This window comes from Vitis riparia, chromosome 14, assembly GCF_004353265.1.
Source record: "Vitis riparia cultivar Riparia Gloire de Montpellier isolate 1030 chromosome 14, EGFV_Vit.rip_1.0, whole genome shotgun sequence".
NCBI lineage: Eukaryota > Viridiplantae > Streptophyta > Magnoliopsida > Vitales > Vitaceae > Vitis > Vitis riparia.
The window spans coordinates 18,446,759-18,463,853 of record NC_048444.1 but is presented as its reverse complement, the minus strand read 5'-3'; the positions used below and the strand labels follow the sequence as shown (position 1 = coordinate 18,463,853).

At 37.2% G+C, this 17,095-nt stretch overlaps 1 protein-coding gene across 1 annotated transcript; it reads right to left on the bottom strand.

Moving 5' to 3' along the window:
* Window positions 1-13,947: 13,947 nt before the first annotated feature.
* Window positions 13,948-16,824, bottom strand: LOC117930513 (pentatricopeptide repeat-containing protein At3g57430, chloroplastic-like). Its single transcript, XM_034851157.1, has 6 exons — window positions 16,753-16,824; window positions 15,288-15,360; window positions 14,966-15,126; window positions 14,717-14,908; window positions 14,403-14,471; window positions 13,948-14,346 (listed from the first exon to the last, which is right to left on the bottom strand). The coding sequence occupies exons 1-6, from the start codon at window positions 16,822-16,824 to the stop codon at window positions 13,948-13,950; spliced, it is 966 nt and encodes a 321-aa protein (XP_034707048.1).
* Between the last annotated feature and the right edge of the window lie 271 nt (window positions 16,825-17,095).

Below are 17,095 nucleotides of genomic sequence, written 5' to 3'. Positions count from 1 at the left end.
ATCGCCCTTCAGATCTTACTAGTGCCAGCACTGCTGAGCAAAGGTCTACTATGGAAAAATGGGAGCGATCCAATCGCATGAGTCTAATGATTATGAAGCACTCAATTCCAGAAGCAATAAGGGGTGCAATACCTGAGGAAACCCAAGCCAAGGCATTCTTGGACCAGATAGCAAACCGATTCGCTGCAAACGAAAAGGTTGAGACAAGCACTATTCTTAGTAAGCTTGTCTCCATGCGGTATAAAGGGAAAGAGAATATCAGGGAGTACATTATGGAAATGTCTAATCTTGTGACTAGACTCAAGGCACTAAAGTTAGAGTTGTCGGAAGACATACTCGTGCACTTGGTCTTGATCTCTCTGCCTACACAATTCAGTCCATTCAAAATCAGTTACAATACACAAAAGGAAAAATGGACTTTGAATGAGCTTATTGCTCAATGTGTGCAAGAGGAAGAGAGATTGAAGCAAGAAAAGATAGAAAGTGCTCACTTGGCTTCCACATCTCAGGGATTTAGTACCAACAAGAAAAGAAAGAGGGACAATAAAGGAAAACAAACTGCAGTTTCTGGGACATCAAAGCAAAAGGAGCAAAAGAAACAAGATAAGGAGATCACTTGTTTCTTTTGCAAAAAGGCTGGTCATATGAAGAAGACATGTACCAAATACGCTACTTGGCGTGAAAAGAAAGGTACACTTCTCAACTTTGTTTGTTCAGAAATTAATTTAGCTGTAGTGCCTACTGACACTTGGTGGATAGATACGGGTGCAACTACTTACATAAGTGTCACTATGCAGGGTTGCCTAAGGAGCCGAATGCCAACTGATGGTGAAAGATACATCTATGTGGGAAATGGAAACAAGGCTGCAGTCAAGGCTATTGGTTTTTTCAGATTACAGTTAGACTCTGGATATACATTGGATTTGGAAGAGACTTTTGTAGTACCGTCGTTTAGACGGAATTTAATTTCTGTTTCATGTTTGGACAAATTTGGATATTGTTGTTCATTTGGAAATGGAATGGTTAGTCTTTATCTAAATTCAAATATTATTGGTACAGGTAGTCTAACAGACAAACTATATAAATTGAACATAAAGGCCACTAATGGAAATGAAACCTTGCATTCAAGTAATTATGGCATTAAGCGAAAATTAATGAATGAGAATTCATCAATGTTATGGCACAAGCATTTGGGTCATATTTCAAATCAACGAATACAAAGACTTGTGTCAGATGGAATTCTCCATCCACTTGATTTCTCAGACTTTCAAGTCTGTATAGAGTGCATTAAAGGAAAACAAACAAATATGAAGAAAAAGAATGCCAATAGGTGCAGTGACGTCTTGGAATTGATACATACAAACATTTGTGGTCCATTTCCTACCCCTTCTTGGAATGGACAACAATATTTTACCACTTTCATTGACGATTACTCGCGTTATGGGTATCTTTATTTAATTCATGAAAAGTCTCAGTCATTGGATGTGTTCAAGAATTTCAAAGCTGAAGTTGAGAACCAACTAAGCAAGAAAATAAAAGCCGTCAGATCTGACCGTGGAGGTGAATATTATGGTAGATATGACGGATCCGGAGAACAACGTCCAGGGCCATTCGCCAAATATTTGATGGAGTGTGGTATCGTTCCTTAGTACACCATGCCAGGGACTCCGAGCCAAAATGGTGTAGCAGAGAGGCGAAACCGTACTCTTAAGGATATGGTAAGAAGTATGATCAGTCATTCCACCTTACCAGAATCACTTTGGGGCGAAGCCATTAAAACTGCAATTTATATTTTGAATAGAGTACCAAGCAAAGCAGTAGCCAAAACCCCATACGAGTTATGGACTAGCAAGAAACCTAATATTAGGCACTTGCATGTCTGGGGTTGTCCAGTTGAAGCTAGGCCTTACAAGCCAAATGAAAAGAAATTGGACTCCAGAACAGTGAGCTGCTACTTTGTAGGGTATTCTGAAAGGTCAAGAGGTTTCAAATTTTATGATCCCTCAACTAGATCCTTCTTTGAAACGGGCAATGCTAAGTTCATTGAGGATGTTGAGTTAAGTGGGAGAGAGTCATTAAGAAAGGTGGTCTTTGAAGAGGAATCTGTTAATATTCCTATTATTATGACTGGACATGGTCATATTATGTTTAATGACACTATTCAGAATGTACAGTCGATAATAGGGATTCAAGACACACCTGAGATTCCTCCTGCTCAAGTTATGGAACCGATTCAAGTTCATCAAGAGGTAACTCAACAACCTCAAGAACCTCAAGTACAAGTGCCACTAAGGAAATCCACTAGAGAAAGGAGAAGTACAATTTCAGATGATTATGTTGTATATCTCCAAGAACATGAGTTTGACATGGGTCTGGAAGACGATCCAATTTCAGTAAGTCAAGTCAAACAAAGTTCTGATTCTGAAAAGTGGATAGAAGCCATGAAGGATGAGATGAAATCAATGAAAGACAATGGTGTTTGGGACCTAGTAGAGTTGCCTAAAGGTGTAAAACCGATTGGTTGTAAATGGATTTTTAAAACCAAGCGGGATTCAAAAGGCAATATTGTTAGGTATAAGGCACGCCTAGTTGCAAAAGGTTTCACTCAAAAGGAAGGCATTGATTATAAGGAGACCTTTTCACCAGTTTCATCAAAGGACTCCTTTAGAATCATCATGGCACTTGTAGCTCATTATGATTTAGAGCTACATCAAATGGACGTTAAAACTGCGTTTCTTAATGGCAACATTGATGAGACAATATACATGGTGCAATCGGAGAACTTTGAGTCTAATGATTCAAAGCAACTTGTATGTAGATTAAAAAGGTCCATATATGGTTTAAAGCAAGCATCCCGACAATGGTACCGAAAGTTTGATCAGGTGATTACTTCATTTGGTTTTAAGGAGAACACCGTTGATCAATGCATATACCTCAAGTTCAGTGGGAGAAAATTTATTATCTTGGTGTTATATGTTGATGATATTCTACTTGCAAGTAGTGATGTGGGACTTTTGCATGAAACCAAGCGATTTCTGTCTAGTAAATTTGACATGAAGGATCTTGGTAATGCATCTTTTGTGTTGGGTATATAGATCCATAGGGATCGTTCAAGAGGTATACTTGGGTTATCACAAAAGGCTTACATCGATAAGGTGTTGAGTAGATTTGGCATGAGCAATTGTGCACCAGGAGACACGCCTGTAGCAAAAGGCGATAAGTTTAGTTTGCACCAATGTCCAAAAAATGAACTTGAGAAAAGAGATATGGAGAGATTTCCTTATGCCTCGGTAGTAGGAAGTCTCATGTATGCACAAGTTTGTACGCGTCCGGATATTGCGTACATTGTTGGAATGTTAGGCAGATATTTAAGTAACCCAGGTATGGATCATTGGAAAAAGGCAAAACGGGTTATGCGGTATTTACAAAGAACTAAAGATTACATGCTCACATACCGTAGATCAAGTCACTTAGAGATCATGGGATATTCGGACTCCGATTTCGCAGGATGTCTTGACAGTAGGAGATCCACTTCAGGCTACATCTTCATGTTAGCTGGAGGAGCAGTTTCATGGAAAAGTGTTAAACAAACACTTATTGCTTCTTCCACCATGGAGGCAGAATTCATAGCCTGCTACGAAGCATCAAACCATGGGATATGGCTGCGGAATTTTGTCACTCAGTTACGAATAGTTGATGGGATTGAGAAACCGTTGAGAATCAACTGTGATAATAAGGCCGCAGAATTATATTCTAAGAACAACCGAAGTTCGTCAAAGTCCAAACACATTGACATCAAGTTCTTGGTTGTGAAAGAAAGAGTTCAGAGTCTTCAAGTATCGATTGAACACATAAGCACAAACTCCATGATTGCGGATCCACTCACTAAGGGTTTGCCACCCAAAGTATATCATGAGCACGTCACACATATGGGTGTTGTACACATTGATGATGTGCCAGTATAGTGGGAGTTTGTATTCAAACTTTGTGTTTATTTTCTTGATGTGATATTATGTTGTGTTATCTGTACAGATCTTGATTTTAAAGACTATTGTATTTTTTAGTCATAAAGTAGGACCAATTGGAAATAGACATATTAAATATCACATTTTATGTAATTTCCATGCTACACATCCATACTTGATCCATATTGCTAATTTTGTTAATATTGTGATCATTGTTGGGTCTAGTTATAATTATAATTAACGAAAGCTGCTTTAATCCCATGTTAACTTAATTAGTAGATCGGATTGTTTAAGGATATCAAGATAGAATAGCAAGATGAGCTCGATAAAGTACCATCATGAACATTGTTTGGTAACATGTGTGGTCCAAGTGGGAGATTGTTAAGATATGGACTCACACATTCTTAATCAATGATTCATGATTAAGCTATTCGAATTATAGACATTTGATTTAATGTTCGTTTTAAGAGTATGGGCCACCTTATGTGTAGAGCCCAATGCAATCACGGGCTTTAGATGATGGGCCTAAGGCCCGTGAGGCCCAATAACTAATGGGTATGGTCCCTAAGGCAGGAGGGTATAAAAGGGCTTCGGCTTGTGTCTTTTGGTACATGACATCACATCCTTTGAAAGAACAGAACCGCTCTCTCTCCCGCTCCCATTACCTGAGAGAATCAGAGAAAGGTGGTGCCCTCCATCAGCCTTAGAAGATCGATACCTCTTCATCAAAAGTGTCAAAATGGATTCAGGTTGGTTCCTATCTAAAGACTGATTGATGAATATATTCTGTATGTGTGTTTTGGTGTTAATGGAGAAGACATGAATGACTAACAGGACATCTTGACCCAACTCTAACCTAACATATAACTATGTTAGACCTAACATATAATGCTATTCTTTCATACTATGATCCATGGAAGTTAATTATATTTTATAAAATTTAGCTGTCAATATTTTTTTTTTTTAATTAAAAAATGCAAATGCCTAAAATTATGAGAAATCAAACTTATATTCAACATTTTAGCAAGTTATATAAATGCATGACAAGACACTAATTCCATTGAGATGTCAATTATCATTAATACATGTTAAATTATGATTATTGACCATAAATATTTATTGCAGTTCTGTTTCTTGTCCTTATACGTTTGATATATGCAATTACTGCAATATATTATTGTACTAATCTTGTTTAAAATTTCCATGTTGAAGGAGATATGGCATGGCCAAATTCCACCCAAGTCCTTTTGCAACCTCCACTCACTACATGTGGAGAATTGTGCATCACTATTGAAAGTCTTGTCATCCTATTTGCTATGCAGCTTACAGAATTTGGAAGTAGTAATTTTAAAAGACTGTGATCTACTAGAAGAAATATTTGATCTTGAAGGTCTAGATGTTAACAATGAACATGTTCGGCTGCTCTCTAAGTTGACAAAATTAAGCTTAATTGGTCTTCCTAAGTTGAGGCATATATGCAACAAGGACCTTAGAGACAATTTGTGCTTACAAAACCTGAAATGGCTGAATGTGGACAACTGTGGCAACTTGAGAAACCTTTTCCCTCCTTCTATGGCCTCAGATTCTGTGCCACTTGGAAGTGTAGAAGTGATGGCTACAAGAAGTTGTTAGGATTGAGCCTTATGGACCCACATGGTTGGCAGCTAGAGGTACCAGGATTGACATTTAGGTGGACCTTAAGGGTTTGGTCCTAGGTTCAATTCCTAGGGATGCCTCCTTTATTGGAACAAATAAACAATTGGCGGATTGAGGGGCCATTGTTCTAGGCCTCTGACCTTCCCTTCGAAAGTGCTAAGCGCCAACCATGGTGGGCCTATAAGGCTCAATCCCAACAGCAGTATCATATTTCCTCAATTAACCCACTTTTCACTTGAATCTTTGCCCAACCTAACAAGCATCTATCCAAGATGTCATTCTCTACAACAGCTTGACCATAGAAACCTTGATATGCCCTTTGGAGTGCTTTTCAATGAAAAGGTCAGTTTGGCTCTTAAAATCCTTTTCTTTACATCTCATAATGTTTCTTTTTAACACTCTATTTAGGGTAAAATGGTTTGAATTTTGTACATGGGACATTTTAGATATTATATCATTTTCTAATTTTAAGTCTTAAAATGATCACCCCCTCCCCTCCTCCAAATTCCATCATTTTTAGTTGGAATTTCATAAGAAATTCTATTGGTTTCAGACAACATAATTTATTTATTTATTTTAAGAAAATATTCTCCAAAATCTCCTCATTCTAAGTGAATAGTCATTGTGGCACATATCTATTCCAGTTCTGGGGAATCTTTGGTGGGCATTGATTTAAAGAAATATTTAAGTTGTTGCCTAATACTGAATAATGGTAAGGTAGGGCTCTAGTTTTTCAGGTTTTAAAGAAGGAATGTTGGAATTAGGTTTGTAGATGATTAACTATTGTTTAAGGTGCCTTGTGACCTGCTAAAATTAAAAGAAGTTTCCTGGAATTGCTTGACAGAAATGGAAATATGCCATTTTTTAGTTTGAGATTGCAACAACCAGGTGGAGGTTGTGGATGCTCTTTATATAATTGCGACTTAGACTGGGTTTCCACTTTTGTTTTTACTAGATCATGCTATGTCCAAATGTAAAGAATCCAATTACAAATAACACATATCTGATGTGGAATTTGGTAGGTAATTCCAAATTATTCCACATCTCTATAGTTTGTCCAAGCAATGAAGATGGTAGTAGGGGTGTTCTAAAACACCACTCAATTGTTACTGATAAGCCCTACTATTCTATGCACAAAGAGCTAAGTGAAAGATACTTATATTCATTTTGTAGAATCCAAAATAGGAATCCAGCCACAAAATTTCAGCTACAAATGTAAATTCATTTGGTCAGCCAACAAACAAAATGAGGTGAATTTTGCAAGGAGAAATATTTCCATTCTAGAAGCCTCTTTTGTCTAACTATTTGGTTCAGTATAGACCAGATTCTTGTTTCTTGTCAGTGGCTTGGATTTGAATTGAAATGCATAGAGATATATTATGTATGGGACATGTTCTTAAAAAAGAAAAAAATTGATATTTTCTTTCATAGGAGGGACGAGCTCCTCAAATCCACCAATTGCTAGTTTAGAGAGAAAATTTTATGTGTAAGTTATTTCACAGCTTTTGCAATATATATATATATATATATATATATATATATATATATATATATTTGATAAGTAAATGCATATAAAAATGATATATATAAAGAGAGAAAAGGGCGCTTGAAGGCCAACCCAAAGCATACAAGGGGTAGCTTCTGCAATATGTATAAGAAAAGAAAAAAACTATATAAGGAAGAATATAAAATCCTTAAAATCTATTCCTAACTTGTAGAAATAATAATAATAATAATAATCAAATCCTTAAAATCAAGGAGCTAAATATGATAGTTACAAATCTACTTCTTGCTTATAGAAATTAAAATAATCAATTCCTAAAATAAAGGGTAAACTAGGATCAAATATGAAAGCTAAAATAGAAAGTGTAAGGATGGAAATCTTTGAATATACAATTAACACTTGTCAACACTGCCCCTTAAGTTTGAGCGTAGATGTCTCAAATGCCCAATTTGTTAAATATTAATCTAAAAGTCTTGTTTGACACCTTTGTTAAAATATCTACAAGCTCATTCTCTATCTTCAAAAAACGAGTGCTAATCCTTTAGTTAACTTCTCCTTGATAAAGTATTTATCTACTTTAACATGTTTTGTAAGATCATGTTCAACTAGATAGTGGGTAATGCCAATGGCAGCTTTGTTATCACGGTAAAGCTTCATTGGATCCCTAGAACCAAACCCTAACTCCTTTACAAAGGCCTTCAACCATAATATCTCACATATATCATGAGCCATGGTTCTAAATTCGGCTTTAGTGCTTGATCTAGCCATAATAGATTGTTTCTTGCTATGCCATGTGATTGAAATCTCTCCCACAAATGTGTAATACCTTGAAGTTGATCTTCTATCTATGACATATTCGACCCAATCAGCATTCATATATCCTTCTACTTCTAAATGGTCATGTTTAGAAAAAATCAAACCTCTCCCAAGAGCAGATTTTAAATACTTGAGAATCCTTTGTAGAACCAACATATTTGTTTCACTAGGAGCATGCATGGATTGATTTACCACACTCACTGCAAAGGCTATATCAAGATGAGTATGAGACATGTATATTAGTTTCGCAACTAATCTCTGATATATCTTTTTGTCTATTAGTGTGTCAGTTGGACCTTCACCTAATCTATGATTTTGTTTAATACGAGTATCAACGGGGATTACAAGCCAATATTCTGGTTTCATCAAGTAAGTCCATGATATCTCTTTTGAGAAACAAGAATCCCTTCTTTTGACCTTGCTACTTCAATACCTAGAAAATATCAGAGTACTAAGGTCTTTGATCTCAATTATGTTGCCAAATATGTTCTTAGTTTACTCAACTTCTCACTATCATTACTTGTCACCAAAATATCATCCATATACATGACCAAGGCGGCCCCTTTGAGTGAATATTTGAGTGAAAATGTATGATTAAAGAAGTTTTGATGCTATCCATACTTCTTCATGGCCTAAGTAAATCTACCAAACCAAGCTCTAGCTGATTGCTTGAGTCCATACTTATTTCATCTACATATTTTAGCCCTTTTTATTACATTAGCAAAGCCAGGGGGAAAGTCCATGCATAGTTCTTCTAGATCTTAATAAAGAAATGCCTTTTTCACATCAAATTGTTGAAGGGGCATGTCTAGGTTTACAACCAAGGATAAGAGGACCTAGATGGTATTCGTCTTTGCCACTGGTGCAAAAGTTTCATGATAATCTACCTCAATTTTTTGTATATAACCTTTTATCACCAATCTTGCTTTGAACCTCTTCACAAAACTATTTGTCTTATGTTTCACTATGAATACCCACTTACAACCAATTGTCTTTTTTCCTTTTGCTAGCTTAACTAGTTTCTATGTATCAATTTTTTTTGTAATGCTTCCATGTCTTCAATCATGACAACTTTTCACTTTGGGTTGTCAAGAGCTTCTTGTAACTTATTAGGAATAGACATAAAGGACAACTGTTTTGAAAATATTTTACATGAAAGAGATAAACAGTGTGAAGGCATAAGATGAGATATGGGGTAATTTACGGTACAATTTTCAAAACTATAACAAAAATGTGGTTTTTTTTTTCTCTTTAAAAGGATAACGAGTTTGGTTCTTAAGAATTAATTAAGTTGACTCTTCAACAGAAGTACTAAAAGAGAATAGAATTCAAGAGAAGGATTTACCTTAGGATTACCTATTGTTGGAGCATTTGATTGGTCATTGGGTTGATTAAGAGATGGCTAAGTTGCCTGAGTCTTCTATCTTGTTAAATATATCAATCTATATGACTTAATAAATCCTCTTGAAATTAGTGTAGAAGTTTCAGATGATGACACACTTGTAAAAGGTAGTGGTAACGCAGCCCAAGACTGCTCTTCGCCTTTAAGAGAAGCATCTAAATCTTCCCCTAAATAGTAAGCTTGATGTTTAACAAAAGTAACATCCTTAGAAACAAACATTCCTTTTTAAAGGTGAGTGGTAACATTTACTTCCCTTTTTTGTAGTAGAGTACCCCCCAAAAATTTTTCACTTAAGTGTCCTAGGATCAAGCTTACTCCTATTTTGTTTTATGGATATGAACGTAACAAACACAACCAAAAACTCTGGGGGGATATAAAGGCAATTTGGAATAGGATGTGTTTTAAACAATAATTGAAGAGGGGTTTGAAACTGAAGGACTTTGAAGGCATCCTATTAATGAGATATGTTGCTACAAGAACTACATTATCTTAGAAGGATTTAGGAACATTCATAGCAAAGAGTAAGGATCTAACGACCTCTATGAGAAGATGATTCTTACACTCGACTATACCATTTTGTTGGGATATATTAACACATGAAGTTTGATGAATAATCACATGAGACTAAAAATAGACACTTTCACCCTTATTAAGGTCTTCTCATCCGTTATTAAATCATAGAACTTGCATTTTATTGTTAATTTGGGTACAGCCATTTGATCAAGGACTTAAAGGTGAAAACAAATATCACCTTTTTATTTCAACAAATAGATTCATGAAATACGAATGCAATCATCAATAAAAAAGAAACAAACCACTTAAAACTTGAATGATTAGTAATAGGGGATGACCCCCATACATCACTATGAATATTTGAGAAAGACAACAAAATTTTATTAAGACTTGAAGTGAAGGAAGTTTGATGATGTTTGACTAACATACAAACTACCACAATGAAAATTATAAACGTGACCTTTGGAAAATAAAGATGGGAACAACTTATGCAAATAGTTAAATAAGAGATGTCTATATCTTCTATATGATAGCCAAATATGTTCTTTTGATGTTGGCCTGCCCATTACTTTATTTGCTTATCTATGCAAATCTTGCCAATTTATGTTTTAGTAAGACAGACCACCTTTTGTATTGCCTAAGTTATAAGAAGCATCTTTCAAGGATAACCTCTAAGCATTATCATTTATTTGATCTTCTTTTATGGTTGGGCTATGGAATATGACTGCGTATTAGATGATGTATGATGTGCCCTAGAATTTGAGTTAAAGCCCTTCTTATGAAACCTTTTTTAATATCCTTTTATCTTGAAATATGTCTCTCGAGCATGCCTTATCCTATTACAATGTGTACAAATTAAAATTTTCTTGTTTCCAACCTTACTAGAGTTAGAGACAACTAGTACAGTTGGAGCTTGAACAATACTAGATGTTGAACTCACCTATGAGACACTTGCAAGCATTGTGGCTTGATGAAGCTCCTCACACCGAACATAGGCAGATGCACCATGAAGATTAGGAAGAGGATATTGCCTTAAAATTTGTGCTATGATTTTTTCAAGACTTGAGTCGAGACCAACTATAATTTTTTTTTTTATATAGATAAAAAAGAAGTATATAAAGAAAATAGGACACACTAAAAGTAGTGCCCTTAGAGTATACAAGGAGTATACAAAAGAAGCCAAAAGGCTCAAACCAAAGGAAAAGGGATAGAAACAAAAAACATCACATGCCCTTACTTAGAGCCTAACCAATCGATGAAGCTTACAAGCGAAGAAGGGTTCAAAACTGTAAACACCCTAACCCAAGATCAAAGATTACATACAAAAGAATTTTTCAATCTTTGGAGCAAAAGCTCCTCATTACCAAACGCTAACATATTCCTTTCCTTCTAGACTGTCCAAAATATACATAAGGGGGTCATTGCCAAGCCTTTTTACGAGCTTTCCCCACAAATGCCCCATGCCACCTAAGAAGAGTTGCCTTCACTAAACAAGAAAGAATTCAAGCCACACCAAAGAGGGAGAAAAGAAGATTCCACAGAACCCGAGTCTTTGCACAATGAAAAAGAAGGTGATCCACGGTCTCTACTTCAGAGAGGCATAAAAAACACCTATTTGCCAAAGAATGCCCCCTCTTTTGAAATTGGTCCAAAGTTAAGACTTTTCCCCAAGAAGCCTCCCAAGCAAAGAAAGCCACCTTAGGAGGCACACTCACCCTCCAAATACTACCACTAGAGAACAAAGGAGAATCACCAAGCTCCAAGATAGAATAAAGAGACTTGACCGAAAAGGTGCCATACCTCGAAGCTGTCCAAATCACTCTATCTTCCACCTCTCTTTGCACCTTAAAAGCTTGGATTTTTTGCAAAAAATGTTCTACCAACTCTACCTCCCAATCATTAAATGCTCTTGAGAAAATAGGGGTCTAACCACCCCCATCACCATCAGGGTTCCAAACATCCGACACCCAAGCTTCCTTAGACGAAGAAATGGAAAATAAGGAAAGGAATGACTCATAAAGTGGCTCATCTCTACACCACTTGTCCATCCAGAATCTCACTCTCTGCCCATTACCCACTTGGTAGGCCAACCTACCACTCAAATAAATCCACTCCTTCCTAATTGCATTCCACAATCCCACACCATACCTCTCATTTACTGCATGGGAGTGCCACTCCCCATCCTCTTCACCATACTTGTGACTAAAAATAATGGACCCTCATTCTTGATTTTCTTCTTTAGTTTTGTTGTATCTACAACACACTCCAAATCACATGGCTAGAGAAAATCAAGGTCTTGCCAATTAGCATAATGAGTAGAAACATCGCTGGTCAATGTCTTCCCCTGTTGTCTAGTCTCGTGTGTCTTGTGACTAAGTTTGTAAATATGGGAAGCATCACTACCATCAGAATAAGTTTGAGCCATAGCATCCTAAGTATCATCAGTTGTAGGAATTCAAAGAAAAGTGTCACCAATATCTAAAGTTATTGAATTAAGAAGCCATGATGTCAACATTGCATTCTCTTCAGCCAAGTATAGATGAATGAATTAGAAAAAATGGGTTGTTTCTTCTCTCCATTCAAGTATCCCAACTTCCATTTTTCTGCAACTTCACAAACTAGGACCATTCAGAGTAATTCATACCATCAAGTTTGTTAGAAGTCATCTGTATGTACATATTATCATGTTGAACTGTCACAATAGAAGTAATAAGTGGTGGTGCTCCAGAACCATAAACTTTTGCCACCAATTCAAACATGATTCTTTGTGAGGGTGGTTGCAAAATCAAACAGCAAGGATAGGAAGCAAAGAGAATAGGCGAGCAGTAAAAGCATCAAACTAATAGAGATGTCTTTGGTACTATGCTGATTTAGAGAGAAAATTTTGTGTACATTTACTTCATAGCTTGTGCAATAAATATAAGAAAAGAGAAAAACTATGTACAAGGCTAAATCTAAAACAAATCCCTACAGTCTATTCCTAACTTGCAGCAATAATAATAATGAAATCCTTAAAATCAAGAAGCTAAATATGAAAACTACAAATTTATTCTTTGATAGAAGCTCAATATTTACTTATTTTATGCCCAAACTAAGGTATTTAAATTTAATATTGAGCTCTAATTACATTACTATGGACCCCGCATTTCTGCTCATACGCTTCCACTCAATGGTGAACTCGTTTTTAGTTTGAAAATGATTTATTTTTTAGAAAATGACTTGGAGTCGCCACTTATTTTTGTTTTATTTTTAAAGGGTAAACAAAATAAGAAAGAAAAACCCTAAGTGTGACTCCTTATTTGGAAAATATGGTCTGGGAAACCCAAATCTAGGCTCGGGGGTCAGGTTACTTATTGGGAAGGTACGGCAAAAGACCGTAGCACCCCTCTAAGCCCTAAGAATTAGGTATCTACTAATTAAGTTAAAGGAAGTGTGGCAATTGATTGATTAATTGTGGGTACCGAACAGTGATCAAAGGTGTGAAACAAGACATGCATGATAACAAGTAAATAGACAAACACAATCGAGTACGAGACGTACCTGAGTGGCAAGCTGAGCGCTATCATAAGAGACAAGGTTAGTGTACAAATACAGAATAATCACATGCATGTCATAGAGTGAGGCAAGTCAATCAAGCATGACAATCAATCAATCAATGAGAAAATCATTTATGTCGAGCCCTACCAAAGCCCGATTTATTTTTGCACAAATTAATTCCATGAATTCCATTATTTGAAATTATGAAATTTATTCACGCTTATTTTAAAACATTTAAAAATCAAAGAAGATGTGAAAAAAATTTGCCGAAGAGAAAATGGCAACCAATTTTATTGAAAAATAGGATTTTTGGTAAGCCTAAAAATTCTAAGGATGAAAATTTAAAGAATTAAAATTATTTGAAAAATTAGAATTTGGAAAATTATTTGAAAATTGGAGTTTGGGAAATTATTTTTAAAATCAAAGAAGAAGAAATGGAAAAATGACACATGTCCCAAAGGTGGCCATGCAAATTGGAAACATGCAAGGGTGGGCCCAGGTGTAAAGTGATGCTGGCAAGGACGAGGGTTTAGTCTTTTGAGTCTGGTCTTTCATCATGTTTCCTCTACTTTGTCAAGTTCCCCAACATGGCTGAGATGATCAACCACACACTCATAATGTTCAACCTTAGGGCTGACTCCATACTTCTTATCCATAGTATTGAAACAATTGAGCCCCTTCTCGACCAACCCTGCATGAGTACATGTTGTTAACAATCCCCTAGAAACAACATCATTAGGCTTTACTCCATAGTCGAGCATTTCATAAAAGCATCTAAAAGTTTCATCTGCATGTTCGTACATGGCCAATCCACATATGATTACACTCCATGAGATCACATCTCTCTCATGCATCTTATTGAATGCCCTTTTAAACTTCGTTATACATCCACACTTTGCATACATATCTGCTAGTGCATTCCCAAGAACAAGCCCAAGGCCATTCCTCTCCGACTGATAAATCCATCAATTCCCTTCCCCGAATTAAGTGCACCAAGATGCGCGCAAACCGGCAACACACCAACAAGGGCAACATTATTTGGCACCACACCACCGAATTGTTGCATCCTCTGGAACACCTAAATAGCATCACTGTACTTCTCATTCTGTGCATACCCTACAATCATATTCTTTACCACTCGTAAGTAATCAATCACCATCCACGAATCCATTTAACAGCATCATTGAACCACTTGTGGCTCATCTCTCATTTCTTGCTGGCCAGATGCTTGCTCAGACACATCCCAATCAACAACACGACATTTCATTTGTTCACAACAAAGATCTGAAGTCATAGCTATGATTTGCGCAACAAATGAGCTACCATGGTTGGTGTTCGTGCAAGTTTTGGTGTCTCAGTTGTCTGTTCAAGAGCAGATACAACAATTTCTCTAAGTCCATCCCTAATAACTGATACTAGGCCATCTGGAGAAAACCTTGATAAAGTTATGGCCACTCTTGGCCCATACATTGGTTGCCCAGCAAACTTTCCTGGCAATGAGGCAGCTGTTGCTCTCTATTGTAGGAGAATTTCTTCTTGCAAAGGCAAGAGAAGTTCAAGAGTGTACACTACTCTGCCATGCTTTGCAGCTGCCCATGAAGGTTCCAGTGTGCTTGCCAAGGCATAAAAGACATGAAGAGCCCCTTTTCCAACCTCAAGACCTGCTCCAAGTATTTTTGGGTTGATGGGCAGAGCTCTAGTATGCTGCTGGAACTTCTCCATAATAGTTCCACCTTTGGAACAACCAGATTCAAGATCTTGGTACTTATTCGGGTCGCTCAATTCAGTTCATTTGAAGTTGCAACTATCCACATGTTTTGTTTTCACCTGGACTCTACCTCTGTTCATCTTCAAGCTCCCAATGTCGGGATCACATGTTGCACCTTGGACACACCTGCAAACTCATCAACTTCTAGTGGATTTTCCAGTTCTGGCGTCTTCCTAAACAGCTCCAAGGCTTCCTTTATCTGCTCATTTTGAACATTCCCGAAGTCATCACCACTTAATACTAGTTACTCGGATTGTTCCCAATCTTGGACTTGAGATGGAGAATCATTCTAAAGAGATCATGTCGTGGAGGTTAGATCTATATTTCTTGAAGGTCGTTGCGGGTAGCATAAAGCCAAACAGACATGGCTGTCATGAGGAAATGGGTTATAAGCTGGGGAAAGGGGCGTGAAGAGGGATTAGTGGGTATGAAAATGTGGAATGAACTGATGATGGTGAACATGGTGATAGGTATGTTGGGTATGAGGTGTGAGAAGATGGGTGTGGTGATGGGTGTGTTGGGATATGAAAGATAGGAAGGTAGTATGCATGATATGGGAGATGAGATGAAAGTAGTGTGCATGGAAGACAGGGAGATAGAAATGAGGCTAGGTGCATTTTTTCATCAATAGGACCTATGCCGAAATCACCTCATTTTCATTCACTTTGACCCATTTAGAAGACCATTTTGCCCACAGAAATGTCGTTGAGAGTACTCCATCACATCCTTCTCTTCATCACCAATGCTACCCACATGAGAATCAGCAGTTAATGTTTTAGAGAAATCACATCTGAAGGACCGAGCATGAAGATTGGGTCTGTAATGGTTTGATGAGGGAGAAATGCAAATGGGTTTTGGGGGAAATTGGAAGCAAATCACCATTTGAGCTTCTGTACCTTAGATTTTGCTCTATTGCATGAAATGAATACTTGGACATCACTCTAACCCATCCAGATTCAATAATCAGACTTCCTTGAACAGAGTACCTTGAAGCTTATTGCAATCCCTCAAAGAAATACTGATGGCTCTAGAACATGATTTCAGTGTAGTGATTTCCCCTTCCCCTCCAGCCTCACACAACCCAACAGTGGACTCATAAGTTTAAAATAACGTGTATGGAAGAAGAAAAAGTAGGGGTAAAAACAAAGGAAATCTCAAAGAATAAACAAACAGGAAAGACCAGATGGCAAACATATTGAGCCTCATTTTAGGTATTAATCCATAGGCTATGAACAAGGGAAAGACAAAGAACATTAACATGATTCAAGTGAACCCATATACATGATAGCCTCAAGTGAAATCAAAGAAAATGAGAGAATAGTAGAGCAGTCACATCCAAGCAGTGAATGAAAGCATAAAACAACAAGAAAAATACATGAAGGACAATGTAATGAGAAATATGAACATAAAATCCACAATGCTCGCACCTGGGAGAGCTCCCCTCTAGCAAAAACAAGTCAGAAAATTCATGAGTTCATCTCCTTCTCTACTCTGCTCTTTTCCTTCTTTTAGCTGGTTTTCGTTTTCTTCAAGCTTATCCAAAAAACCTTCCTTCTCATCATCTGCTCCTCTGTGAAAACTCACTCTAAACCTCCACCTCTCTCTCTCTGGTTCTCTGTAAAAACCCCTCCTCCCAGCTATCCTCCAGGCTCCTCTCCTCCATAACAGCCCCCTGTTCCCCCAAGGCTCTCTACTCCTCTTCTCCAAGCTATCCTCCAGGCAACAGAACACGTTCCTCTCAAGCTAATCTCTCTTAGTTGCCTTCTCTCTCTGGTTCTCAGCTACTTCACCTCCATAACAGCCCTCTGTTGCCCCAAGGCTCTCTACTCCCCTTCTCCAAGCTACCCTTTTCACTCAAGCAACCTTGCTCCTCAGGCAACAGAACACGCTCCCCTCTAATGGCCTCCGAAACTTTCCATAGCCACGTGTCACTC

Bases quoted from the DNA above. Each gene is read 5' to 3' on its own strand.
- LOC117930513 (XM_034851157.1), bottom strand. From the start codon at position 16,824: ATGGAGGAGAGGAGCCTGGAGGATAGCTGGGAGGAGGGGTTTTTACAG. The intron at 15,127-15,287 runs GTGTGTCCAAGG...GTTGTTCCAAAG, and splicing joins AGAAGTTGATGAGTTTGCAG to GTGGAACTATTATGGAGAAG. The intron at 14,347-14,402 runs GTTTGCGCGCAT...TGGATTTATCAG, and splicing joins CCCTTGTTGGTGTGTTGCCG to TCGGAGAGGAATGGCCTTGG.